Below are 13,997 nucleotides of genomic sequence, written 5' to 3'. Positions count from 1 at the left end.
GTATATAAAGACACTCATCAAGTTGTAGAATTTGTGTACTCTTTTATAACCAAACATGTATGATTTCCATTCATCCCTAAAAGGTAAATGATACTAAATGTGTAATAACATACACAACATAAAAATATATAGTGTATAATTTAACATATATAAATATATATGTGGGCATATACATATATTTTTTAACTAATGCAGTAAAGTTATGTTAATTTGTTGTCCTTAACAACGGGCTTTTCATTTTAGATTAACTTTTCCATTTTGTGGCCACCGTGGTGAATTGAGCTCTGTGTTTGATTTTGATCCTTTGCTTTACCTTTCATAATGTTTGTAATTGAGTAATTAATATTATTTTGCATTTCATTGATCTTATACAGATTAGAAGTAGCTTGAGGAGGTTTTTGGTAAAAAGGAAAAACCTGCCCAAGTTTGAAAATTAACCAAGGGTGGGCTCCAATTTAAATATGAATATATTTAATATATAATATATAGTTACATATTATAGCATGTATGTACATAAGATATATGTTATATATACATATCTATGTTGTGTAACTATATTATGTATTTATATTTAAATAATATATATTATAATATTTATATTTAAATTAGTACAAAAGCTGCCTTAAACTGTGCTTTATATCTTTTATAGTCTTTTTTTCTCCTTATATTGGTTATTCAATGGGAATAAATCGCACAGAAAACAACTTCTGTGTTAAAGTAATGTGATTAAATTAAGACTGAGAATACGTAACACTGAAAATTAGCTATCGAGAATTTTTGGTCAAGCTCATCAAAAGTTGAGAAATTTTAATTTATTTTTGTTAAGGTGATTTACCCAAGGTTTCCCATTCTACTCCTGGCTAGCAAGTTTCACTATGTTTATCAATGGCCTTTGGGTTATTCAGCATGCACTTGGGGGTTCTAGCTTTCCTGACTCTTAAGAACTAACTTCCAGCTTCCTTTGGACTCTTGAATTCACAGGCTGCCCTGCAAGTTGGGGGCCACGGGGAAAGGCTACACCAATGTCGGGAGGTCATGCTGCTCACTTACAAATCCATCCCCATGCAAGTGGATGGGGAGCCCTGTAGGTTGGCCCCAGCTATGATTCGGATCTCCTTGAGGAATCAAGCCAACATGGTACAGAAGAGCAAGAGGAGAACATCCATGCCTTTACTCAATGAGTGAGTCTGCCCCTTGCCTACCTTTGTGAACACAAAGACCATGAAGAGAACACCAAGCATGTGCATGGTCTAGGGGCCTTACTGTGTTAAGAAAGGAACAAAGTCCAAGAAACAGGAGTTCCTTGGTCTCTCTGACGTACTTTTTTTCATGTTTATTACACAGTGACCACACTCTTCTTTTAGAAATAACTACTATATTGTATACGAGATAGATAACTCTTCTTCATTGACCACTTTGGTCTATATTTATTGGAAACAACAGAAAATCATTAAGAGTGATTCTAGGGTCATAAAATGCATCAAGATAAATATGTTCTGTTTTGTTTTAAGAAGGCATGCTATTGGCCTCCTTTTTACCCAGGTCACTTGGAGAGTGTTGGTTTCCCCAATAGCAGGAGGTTGGCAGAGCTGGATGTTCGGAGCTCACCTCTCTCCACGTTGCATCCTCTTCTGCCTGTTAGTGAGTTATCACTTTCCTGATGCCCCCATATTGGGGTCCCATGGACCCTGGTGCTTCAACTCAATTTTGCCATTCTGAGTGGCATCCTATTGTCTAGATACAACCTAGCTCACTACTGAATATCTAAATAAGATGTATCCCTCTTGGACCCTTTCTTTTCTTAGGTGTTTTGATGAACTGATTTGAGATAAGGAGATAATAACTAGATATTCAGAGTATATATTCTTTGTAGCACCCCTTCATCTAATTTTTTTAATGGAGATGTCTGTCCGGGGTTGGAGAAAGGGATGGAGAAGAATGGGGATTTGGGGCCTCTTTTTGAGTATCTTCTATATATAATGCCCAAATGCCTGGTCTAACTCAAGATAGGGCCATTTCTGGGCTCACCCTCGGGTCATTATTCTGTCACAGCGAGGGACCCTCCAAGGTGCTACTCCTGTTTGTGGCCTGTGGTGCATGGTTACTGATATGTCCTGAATGGCTGGCTTCCTGCGGTGCCTGTGAAGCAGGGCATGCTTTGCCACATATTTATGGAGTCACTGTGACAATCGACAGAAGTGCCTAGAATAAACCAGTGACAGAGGTGCCGTAGCTCGCTGCCGGAACCTAACTTCACCTCTCTTTCTGAGATGGCATATGTTGAGGAATAGCATTAGACAGGGCTCTTAAAGTGTTTGCATTTTTGGCATCCACTTCTAAGTCTGAAGCTGGCGTGAGAGGTCCTCTCTCCTCTGTTTCCTCCTTTCCTAGAGTCTCTGGACATCAGAGTCACTCAGCACTTTCCCCAGATCATTATCCAGGCAGCTTGTTCAGTTGTATTCCTTATTTTGTTTACATTTTGCAGCTAGTGAAACTCCTGGCTCATTCCCAATGGTTTTCTTTTCTCCTTGCCTCTAGCTTCTATTAGGCAAAATATACAGCTGGCAAGTTTATATGTTAAAAAGGTAGGATGTCAACAACAGTATATGGTTGACCATATGCTCTCTAGAAATGTTAGTGTTAATCCATGAACCAGTGGTTGGGGAGAAAGCTCTGAACTAAATGAAAAGCTACCTTGGAGATAGTATGGTAGCTGAGGTTGTTTGGGGTCACTTGTGGATCATTAAGAAGCTATAATAAAACTAGAAGTTCTTAATATCTGCAGGCAAAGACCTCCCGTCCTCCTGCCTGGTGATGCTATATTTAATAACCTTACCAGACACGAAATTGTTTCCAGGTGCTTAGTTTCAAACAGCTCTTGCCCTTGAAGTGAGAAAGAGTTTGTATCTGCTTGGCAACTGTATTCTTTTTTTTTTTTTTAATTTTTTATTGTTATGTTAATCACCATACATTACATCATTAGTTTTTGATGTAGTGTTCATTGTCGGCAACTGTATTCTTGAGAATTCATTTGGGCCTTCTTCACATACAAAAAACAATACAAATAGTTGTTTTCTTTTCGTACTTAGACTACATATGGCAGATAGATGATGCGATGGCATAGATTTAGCTGCAGGGTGCTCGAGAAAACAGCCTCAACTCAAAAATAGTTCCTTCCCACCAGGGGGCAGTGGTGCGTCCACCTAAGCAGCCTCTGGCCTCAGGAAACCTCTGAAGGACAATAATGTGCTTTTCAGTTCCCAAAAGGACACTTGTAAAACTTAGCAAAGATATTTATTACTACTGATGATGAATAACTATCAAAACACTATATTTTTTAGGAAATCAATACAGATAGCACATTTTCAGAGGAAAACCAAACACCCACTTATCTTGTCACGTGTGTTCACTACACCTCAATTGCTCTCCCTGACTGCTCTTTTTCACCCTCTGCAATTAGAGTTCTTCTTTCTCTTTTACTAGAAATCCTTGTTTTGAAATCTGACTTCTTCCACTGGATTTCCAGGTGGAGTTTCTAGTTTGAGGGTTGCCTGGCCATTAAGACCTTTCCACAAGTTTTCTTCAACCTTCTAAGTCCTCTAGGCTTTTCTGTTTCAGCCACGGTTGGGCCAAGTTCATTTTGCAGCCAAGGCAGAGAGATAATCGAAAGATATTTCTTTATTTCCTTCCTTCCTTCCCTGTTTTCCTCCTTCATTCTCTCTCTCTTAGCAGTCCTTGTTTTCTGCAACTATCTTTTACTTCTGTTCCATTTGCCCATCTTCTTTCAGAAGAAAGAGAACTGGTTTAAAATGTCTGGAGAATTCATTTAGAAACCTCTGTGTGTGATGAAGATTGGGGGGTGGAGGGAGGGAGTTAACTGTGAATATGTGAGAATCAAGTACTGTGGTTCCCTAAACAACTGGCTTCCTTTTCCACTTGAGCGGTGGTGTTCCTCACAGGTTTACCTTTCTCTGGGAGATCACATCTGTACCCGAGATTTCATCTATGACTGATAAGGGAATAAATTTCACATCTGTGTCTTCTATCCCAGCGTTCCTTCTAAAAGCCAGAGACTCATATCCGGATATCTCAGCTGACATCTTCACCTGGATACCCCCTAGCAACCTCAGACTGCAGGCTGAAAATGGGCTTGTTAACTCTGCTCCCTTCGCTTTCTCTGCTTATCAGTCAGTGAGCCCTCCTTGTCCACATTTGTCTACATGGAACCATCTACCCATTCACCACGTCCCTGCCATGGAGTCCTTGCAGTCACCTGCTCCTTCTATTTATTTCCCACGTCTTTTTTTTTTTTTTTTGGTAAAGATTTATTTATTTATTTCAGAAAGAGAGGGGGGAAGGGGCAGAGGGAGAGAATCTTCAAGCAAACTCCCCGCTGAGTGCTGGGCCTGACATGTGGCTTGATCCCATGGCCCAGACATGATGGCCTGAGCTGAACCCAAGAGTCAGACGCTCAACCATCTGAGGCACCCAGGTGCCCCCCCCGTGTCTTTAACTCACACCACCTACCCCCTCTGCTAGTAATACAGCCTGTGTCCAAAGGCCATCTAAGTTACTTCACCACAGCATCACTAAATTATGCTCATGATTCCTTGCTTCCTGTGTCACTGCTCATCACATAATGCTTTTTCCAGTAGACTAATTAGAAGGATCTTTCTAGAAAAGTTAAATTCATATTCCTTAGCTTTGCAGAGCTTTTTGATCATTGCCATCATCGTCCTCTTCCTGCGCTCCAAAGATCATTGCTCGTCTGGAGCACTGGCCTGCCTCATGCATCCTTGTTCTTTTGCACTTCTTTTGCTCTTTTTGCACTGCCTTCCTTCCTGCCTTTTTGTCGATTAACTCTTGCTCAAGTTTAAGACCCCATTGAAATACCATTTTCTCTAAGAATCCTTTTTGATCTACTTCTAGCCGTTAGATACTCCTGTTAGTGTTCTAGGTTATGTTCATCACACCATTTATCAAGAATAATATAGTTCTTGGTTTACTTGTCTCTCCTCCCAGCTTAGAGTTTTCCTCTTAGGGTCCTCAGTGCCTACCAGTATGTCTAAGACATGATTATGTGTTGAATAAGTGGCTTGCACATAGATCAGATCGATAATCCTGTATCTGTTAACATTACTCTGAGACTGCATCTAAAATAACATAGATCTAAAATCCATGAATATAAAAGTAATGGAGATAATGTCTTGGTAACACTTTATGTGAATAAATGGAAGATACATACTTAAAAATTTTAAGATCTGGTTCACATGGATTGGATAGGTGGGGGAAATCCCATGAGAAATGGTTAAATAGTAGGCCTTCATGATGCCACTACATCTTCATTTATACCAAAAAAAGAAAATTATTTCCAAAAAAATATATTTCTTGGTCTATAATCCCATTTGCTATTACTATATAGAAACTGAAGGGCTAGACTTGTTGTGTTCAGTAGACCCCCACCCCGCTGGGACGGGAGCATATCTCATTTTATCATGGCTTATGAATCTATTCAAAATAAAAGCTGCAATAAATATCATCCCCCCATAAAGTAATAGAAGAGATTTGTCTAGGTTCATATTCCTGTACTAGTAACATGGTACCCACATAAATTTGATGATACTATTCAAAAGGCACCTTTGAAAGAGATCAGAAATTTAAAATTTCTCAGGTGCTTAGGGAGATCTTAAGCTAGCTGAAATCCTGAGCTCACTGGTAATTAAGACTACACTGTGAAAGGCAATCATATTATTTAGGGGCAAGATTTCTAGTTGGTAAACTATGAATTGGGCAACTCGATTGATTGGATTCCATCATCCTGGAATTGATAGTCCTTGGAGGAAAACAAGGAGTTGATTCATGGGTGACTTTATGTGAGAACTTACATACCCAGCAGAAAAGAGGGATGGGGGCGCTGTGCTTACTACAGTTACTGCGAAGCTCTTCAGATCCTCTGAGAGAGTGGAGAGAATAATTCTGTAAGTGTGACAACACATTTTGGATTTAGTTTCTTAAATTTTATGTTTCATCTTTTCTAATAGCTACTGAAGTTTCTTTTTTTTTTGTAAAGACTTTATTTATTTATTTGACAGAGAGAGACAGTGAGAGAGGGAACACAAGGAGAGGGAGCGGGAGACAGAGAAGCAGGCTTCCCGCGGAGCAGGGAGCCTGATGCGGGGCTCGATCCCAGGACCCTGGGATCCTGCCCTGAGCCAAAGGCAGACGCTTAACGACTGAGCCACCCAGGTGCCCCAGTTCTTTCCATTATAAAAGAAGAGAGAAAAGGGTGAAGTCTATGGCTTCCCTCTTCCACCAGGAGTATGAGTGAAATTGCGGCATCACTGTGATGACTCTAGGCTTTCTTGGTATTACCTGCAGTCATTACAGGTTTTGTTGAGCCACGCTTTTCAAGATGGCTGTCTTTTGACACAAATTTCCTACAGAGCTCTGGAATCAAGAGGACTATGTTAAAGGATTAAAGTTACCTTCACTTTCCTCAAAGATGAGTTTACTATGCCAGCCTACTCCTCTCTAGTGTGTGTGTGTGTGTGTGTGTGTGTGTGTGTGTGTGTGTGTGTGTGTACACGCACGCATCCTCTCCTTGGATGTCCCTAGAGCAAGGGAGGAACATGAGGATGCTCCCGCCCGCCTGCAGCCCTGCCCGGTGTCCCGCTCCCGCCGCATCTGCCCACACCCCCGCTGCCCTGCGGGCGGTCCCCGGCTTGCCTTAGAGCCAGGCCTCGCCATGTGTCCTGTTGGCTTCATTGCTGTCACTGGCTTTTTGGATTATGTCCGTGGCTGGCTGGATTTTCCTTTTCTTTTCATTCACTGGTGACGCGCTCATTTAATTTCTGTTTAAATTTTGTGTGTCTCTCTTTCTCTCTCCTGGCTTGTTCCCTGTCTGTCCACGCTGTTGTGCTGACTGTCTTCGCTGCTCATTCCCTGCTGCCTCTAGCATCCATCAGGTGGCAGCTGCTGACCTGCGGAGAGTGTCTGCTCCCCCGGGCTCCTTCACCACGTGAGTACAAAGCCGGTCCGTTTCTCCATTTTGTCTAGCACCCTCCTGTCTTCCTCGGGTTAGACTACCTGCCTCCTTTTCTCTCACAGGTCTGCTTCTCAGACAAGGACCCGCCAACCCTAACTGCCTTCTTTGCCCCTCTGTCATTTGAGATGGAGCTGTCCGGTTCTTTGTGTTCTATCTGTCTCAGTCCTCTAAGGGTTCAGGTGTAGGTTTTTGGTGCGTTACTTTAAGGCCCATGATCGCATGGGGTTGTATAAAACTCCATACTAAGCATTGGTTCTTATGGAACGTTTGTAATAGCCATAGACCATTCCATTATGTGTAACTCAGGGATGAGGTCGAAGGAGGGTGCCTGTTGCCCTTGCTTTGTGAACGGACCCCTAAAATTATGTGTGGAGTTTTGAGTGCATGCACATGCATCCGGGCATTATTTGGGTGGAGAATCCATGGTTGTAATGAAAGATGAATGACCAAAAACTCTCTCTGAATCAGCAAAACATGCTTCATCCATAGTTAATAATTTGTACTTAATGTATTTATGCTTTTATTTTTTTCTGGTGAAAAAAATTGTTTTAGCACTTTGGGACTTCTTTGACATAAAAAAGTTGTGGCCTCTGTCTTGCCCTTTCTTCCTCTTACAGATACTTAGCTTTTGTTCTGGTTCAGGTGCTTGACATGAACTGCTTAACTAATGACTCCCCCAACAGCCCTATAGCACATGTGCTGTTATCTCCAGCCGTGGTCTTGTGGGGAATCTGATGCACAAAGCGGTTCAGTAACTTGCTCAAGGTCACACAGCTAACAAGTGGTAGACTGGGAGGCAAACTCAGATGGCTTGGCTTCAAAGTTCACACCTTTCACAATATACATTCTGCCACCTTTCACCTATGAGGAACCTATGTATCTCTTAAGCCCTAGTTGAATCATTGGCTTTTCAAGGAATTCTTTGTTGATTCTTGTTGTATTAGTTATGTTCTCACTGGAGTTCACTATTGATACACTTATTATAGTTCTCAAGGTTTAATAGTCTGGTATTAATTACATTAGCTCTGTGTGTGTGTGTTGTGCATTAGACTTAGGCTACTTGAGATTAATGACCATATCTTTTTTTTTTTTAAAGATTTTATTTATTTATTTGAGAGAGAGAGAGAATGAGAGAGAGAGCACAAGAGGGGGGAGGGTCAGAGGGAGAAGCAGACTCCCTGCTGAGCAGGGAGCCCGATGTGGGACTCAATCCTGGGACTCCAGGATCATGACCTGAGCTGAAGGCAGCTGCTTAACCAACTGAGCCACCCAGGCACCCAATGACCATATCTTCTTATGGAATTTTTGTGTCCCCAGCCCTGATCACAGATCTTAACAAAAAGTATTCTGAAACCAAACGGAGTCATTGGTTGGCAGGATGAAGGAATGAAAGATACATGTCTTATTGAATTGTACAATGTCTGTCATCTAGGAATATGCCAAAATGATTCCTGAAGTTCAATCATATAATCCTACTTTCAGTCCTAGTCTTAGAGATACACATTTATTCATTCATTTTTCAAAAACATTACTTTGTACTTGCTCTATGTCCACCATTTTGTGCACAATAGAGAGCTGCCTTCATGGACCTTAAAATGGAGTGGCCAGAAAATCAATGGGAAAATTACATTTAATTTTCAATTTGGAGGTTATTCTGGGGGTATATCCTACATTCTACAAAAGGCCTATTCAATAAATTGGAGCCCAAGGAATGGCTTTTAGTGATTTTCAGAGACTATATTGATAGAGTTCAAAGAATCGAGAATACCAACAATAGAGATGCATGTGGAGTTTGTCTCATTTCTATCACAGTTTTAGTTGTATAATTTAAACGAGGCTCTTCTTTATTGGTTCCAGGTGTGCATACTACAGCATGGTAAACTGTCACTGTTGTGATAAGGTGTAACAGGCAGAACACCTAGGTGTGGCCACTTTAAAACTTGAATGTTGATCTAAAATATTTTATATCTATATATGGTATATTAAATATTACATATTATAGATTTTATATTTATAGATCTCTGAGATATTTATGTAACAAAATTTATTAGAGTATTTTATTTTAATTTTTAAATTATTTATTTTTTGAAGATTTTATTTATTTATTTGACTGAGAGCGAGAGAGCACAAGCAGTAGGAGAGGCAGAGGGAAAGGGAGAAGCAGGCTTCCCATGGAGCAGGGAGCCTGATGTGGGGCTCCATCCCAGGACCCTGGGATCATGACCTGAGCCAAAGGCAGATGCTTAACCGACTGAGCCACCCAGACGCCCCTAAATTAGACTATTTAAAAAAAAAGATAAGAAAACACTGTCAAGGAGCCTGTAGAAAAACCCGAGAACAAGCAGTGTCTTTACATATTATAGCAGTGGTTGAGAGTTTTGACCCCCTCTCATGCTATTTGCTATTTTCAGCAATGTTTAATAATCACATTAATGTTGCTTTGGTCCTCATGAAAGTCAGGACCCCAGTATCTTGGACTCAGCTTGTCTGATTTTTTTTTTTTTTTTGACTCTTGGTCAGCCATTTTCTGCTCAGAAAAATTCTTCTATAGATGATCTCTTCTGGGGAGAAGCCTCTCTTTCTCCTGTTCCTGTAGTAAATGTTCATTTCCCAAAGCAACTTGCATGGTCTTTCTTTCTCTCTAGCTTTCTAAAAACTTTTTTTTTTTTTTTTGGTTCGGAGAAGGTCATGGCAGTAGCAGCGAATGTATGGGTTCTTAGGAATCACAACATAGTACTAGTGTCTGTGCACATGGGAAATTTCATCTTTATACAAAGAATTCTGAAATTTTATTTTTGATCATATATGACCACATACAAATCCTGAGTTTTATTGAAAACTATTTAGTGCTTTATCCAATAGAACAAAACTAAACAAATAGAATATTTCACCACAAATCTTGTGCATGTAGCTTAATGAATTATTGGAGCAATACTTCAATTAAAAAATCTTTATAATTAAGTGACTTCATAGTAAAGTCCTCGCTGAAGGGCACCTATGCACACTGAATTTTATAAATTCATGAATATTATAAATTTGATAAAATCATGAATATTCATGCTAAATGTTCCAACTACCAGCTCCTGTTCAGCTAATGCCAAAAATAACAAAGGTATAAAATTGTAAAATACCTTTCTAGAACTTTTATCCTTCACTAACTGCTTATTAAATTCCAATTTGTGCCTGTTCTCCACCAAATGAAATAATGTAAACCATTTATACCTAATTTAGTCGGTTTTTCATCTTTGAAAAAATATTGAGTGCCTTCTTTAAATACCAGGGGTTCTGTGGGATCCTGGAGATACAGAGATTATAAAGCTAAGGTTTCTAGCTTTATAATGTCCTAGAGAAATGGACATGCCAGGGATAGACCTATTCTGTTGCTTACAATACAGTCACAGTGCCATGCGATAAGCATCCAAGTATAGATTCTGGTTGTATTTCCATGTGAATGACTGTTTAAATATTTATTACATTTGTTTTAATTTTTTTAGTATTTAAAATTAACATACAATAATTGACTTTCTTGGTATGCAGTTGGGAGCTTTAAAATAGGTGTAGATTCATATAACCAGCACCCTAATCAGGATACAGAACTGTTCTACCACCCCAGAAAGCTGCCTAAACTCTGCATCTCCCATCCCAACCTCTGGCAACCACCAATCGCTATAGTTTTGTATTTTTGAGATTGCCACATAAATGGAATCATACAATATGTAACTCTTTCCAACTGACTTCTTTCAACATAGCGTCTTTGAGATTTATCAGAGTTGTTGCCTACATCAATCACATGTTCCTTTTTATTGCTGAGTAGTATTCTATTGTATGGATGCTTCAATTTATTTACCCATTTACTTGTTGAAGGGCATCTGGGTCATTTTCAGTTTTAGGCAGTTATGAATAGAGCTGCTATCAACATTGATGAACAAGTTTTGTGTAAATATAAATTTTCATTTCTCTAGGTTAAACACCTAGAAAGGGAATTCCTGGGTCATATGGTAAGTGTATGTTTAACTTCATAAGAAATTGACAAACCATTTTCTAGAGTGCAAATTTTGCATTTCTACTAACAGTGTATGAGAGAGAGTTCCATTTGCTCTACATCCCTGCCAGCACTAGGTATTGCCAGCACTTTAAAATTTTAATCGTTGTATCATTCTAATGAGTGTCTTTTCATTATTTGCCATCTATTATATACTACTCGATGAAGCATCTGCCCAAGTCTTCTGCCTATTTTTAAATTGGGCTGTTTGCTTCTTCCTGTTGAGTTTTGAGAGTATCTCATATATTCTGGATCCAAGTCCTTTGTTAGAGATGTGTTTGCCAATGTTTTTCCCCAGTATATATCTTGTCTTCTCATTCTCTTTACAAAGTCCAGATTATCAAATTTTTCTATATATGTGTTTTTGGTGTTATATTCAAGAACTTTTGGTTTAATCTCAGGTCATAAATATTTGTTCCTTTGCATAGAGTTTTACATTTTGCATTCAGTTCTATGATTTGAGTTAATTTTTGTATAAGATGTGAGGTTTAGGTTAATGTTTTGTTTTGTTTGTATTAGAAGTTCAATAGTTCCAGCACCATTTGTTAAAAAGACTATTTTTTCCATTGAATTGCCTTTACAGATGTATCAAAAATCAATTGGAAGTATATATGGGGGTTTGTGGATATATATGGATGGATAAGTATCGATTTCTGCACTCTCTATTCTGTTCCATTGATCTGTGTATTTGTCTTTGTCAATGCCATGTTCTTTTGGTTATTGTACTTTTATGTTAAATCTTAAAATCTAGTTGTGTTATTTTTTCACTTTATTCTTTATTTTAAAAATTGTGTTGGCTAAAAAAAAAAAAATTGTGTTGGCTATTCAAGTTCCTTTACCTTTCCACATAAATTTTAAAATAAGCTTGCCATACCTCCAAAAATTCTACTAGAACTTTGGAATTGTGTTGAATCTATAGATCAACTTGGGGAATGTAGACATCTTTACTATTATGAGACTTCCAATCCATGAATACTGCATTGTCTCTCCATTTATTTATTTTGTGCATCATTGTTTTGTAGTTTTCAACATACAGGTCTTGTACATATCTTGTTAGATATGAGCCTCTCTTAGATATGTGTTGGTTTTCAATTTTGGTTGCTGGTATATAAAACTACAATGAATTTTCATGTGTTGACCTTGTATCCTTTGGCCTTACTGAAGTCACTTTTTAGTTCTGGGAGTTTGGTTGCATCCTTGGGATTTTCTAAATAGTCACACTTGTGAACTGTGAGTAGGATTGGTATTCTTTCTTCCCAATCCATATGCCTTTTATTTTTTTCTTTTGCCTTATTGCAGTAGCTAGGATTTATAGTATGATGCTGAATAAAAGTGGTTACAGTGACTATCCTTGCTTTGCTTCTAATATGGAGAAATCATTCCATATTCTCTAATATGGAGAAATCATTCCATATTTTCACCATGGAGTATGATTGTTAGTTGTAGATTTATTTATTAAAGTACTTTATTAGGATATCTGGGAAAATTAGGAAGAATTGGAGTTATTTGTCTTCTACATGTTTGTTAGAATTTGCCAAGAAATCATCTGGGTCTCAAGGTTTCTTTTTTCCCCTTTTAACTATAAGTCCATTTCTTTAGGAGTTATAGGACTACTCAGGTTATCTATTTCATTGTAGGTGAGTTTCAGTGGGTTTTTGTTGTTGTAGTTTTTTGAAGTTTTTGAGGAGTTGCCCATTTATTCCAGTTGTTAATATATGTGGAATTATTGGTAGTATTTCTCATCTTTTTAATGTCTTTGGAGTCTGCATTCATAGTTCCCTTTTATTCCTATTATTAATAATTTGGATCTTCTCTCTTTTTCATTCTTAGTAAAGGCTTATCCATTTTATTAATTTTTTTTAAAAAATCAGGTTTTGTTTTTATTGATTTTTCACAATTGTCTTTCCATTTGCTATTTCATTGATTTATGTCTTTATGTTATTTTTTTTCTGCTTGCTTTGGGCTTATTTTGTACCCCCCCCCCACCCCAGTTCTTTAAAGGAGAAGCTTAATTTTTTTTTAAGATTTTATTTATTTATTTGAGAGAGATGCATATAGATGTTCAGGGAAAGGCAGAGGGAGATGGAGAAGAAGACTCCCTGCTGAGCAGGGAGCCCGACGTGTGGCTCTATCTCAGGACCCTGGGATCATTACCTGAGTGGAAGGCAGACACTCAACCGACTGAGCCACCCAGGTGCCCCAAGAAGCTTAATTATTTAAGTAGGCAATTGACTCAATTGAGTTCAGTGTACAGTTCTACTGTACAGATATTTAGGGCCAGATTCACCCATTTACAGCCTAAAGATGAACCTGAGAGTTCATGAGCATCTTTATGGAGCTGTTTTCCTGCGCCCCTCCTTCTCTGTTGTCATCCCAGTCCTTTGCTGTTCCTTAGGGCTCCCTTTTTTGGTCTTTCAGCCAGAAATCTAAGGTTTTAGTCACCTTGCTCTACTGCATATTTCCTGCAACTGTGTTCATGTCCAGGACCAAGCCGTGATATGACAGAAAGAGGGGGAATAAAAGCAATGTTGGTTTATCCCATCTTCTTGGGATGACTGCTCCTTTTATCAGAGAGGAGAGCTCTCTTCCATCACAATTGTAAGCCCCTGAAGGCATTTATCATTGGTGCTGTGGGGAATGCTGGGGTGTAAGAAAATGGTAAGGGGAAGATAGATCTGAATTTTTCTGAGCATTCAGAGTCCCTTTCTTTTCCTTAAGCCAGAGCTCAAGGGCTCTCTTAGAGCTTTCTCTACCTGCATTTGATGTTCATTTCAGGCTTTGTGCTTCACTGGAGTCTACACCAGGGTTTATTGGAGGGAAAAAGAAGAGAGAGCTCACCACTATTTGATAGTATTTTATATTCTGATCTTCTTCTCTAATCTGCTGCTCTCATTTACTTTTCAAAGTTCT

The 13,997-nt window shown here is 38.8% G+C and overlaps 1 protein-coding gene across 2 annotated transcripts in view; it reads left to right on the top strand.

Annotated features, from left to right (window-relative positions):
- The window catches only part of DGKI (diacylglycerol kinase iota), a 431,941-nt gene that overhangs the window by 292,428 nt on the left and 125,516 nt on the right, over positions 1 to 13,997 (top strand). The window contains exons 20-21 of one of the 2 annotated variants that reach the window (XM_044919913.1): positions 982 to 1,181; positions 6,956 to 7,018. In XM_044919913.1, coding sequence (XP_044775848.1) covers positions 982 to 1,181; positions 6,956 to 7,018 — 263 coding nt within the window. The remainder of the gene's footprint in view (positions 1 to 981; positions 1,182 to 6,955; positions 7,019 to 13,997) is intronic. The other variant, XM_021692768.1, reaches the window with a different exon arrangement.

This window comes from Neomonachus schauinslandi, chromosome 12 (assembly GCF_002201575.2).
Source record: "Neomonachus schauinslandi chromosome 12, ASM220157v2, whole genome shotgun sequence".
Taxonomy (NCBI): Eukaryota; Metazoa; Chordata; class Mammalia; order Carnivora; family Phocidae; genus Neomonachus; species Neomonachus schauinslandi.
This window is presented reverse-complemented; position numbering and strand designations above follow the sequence as displayed.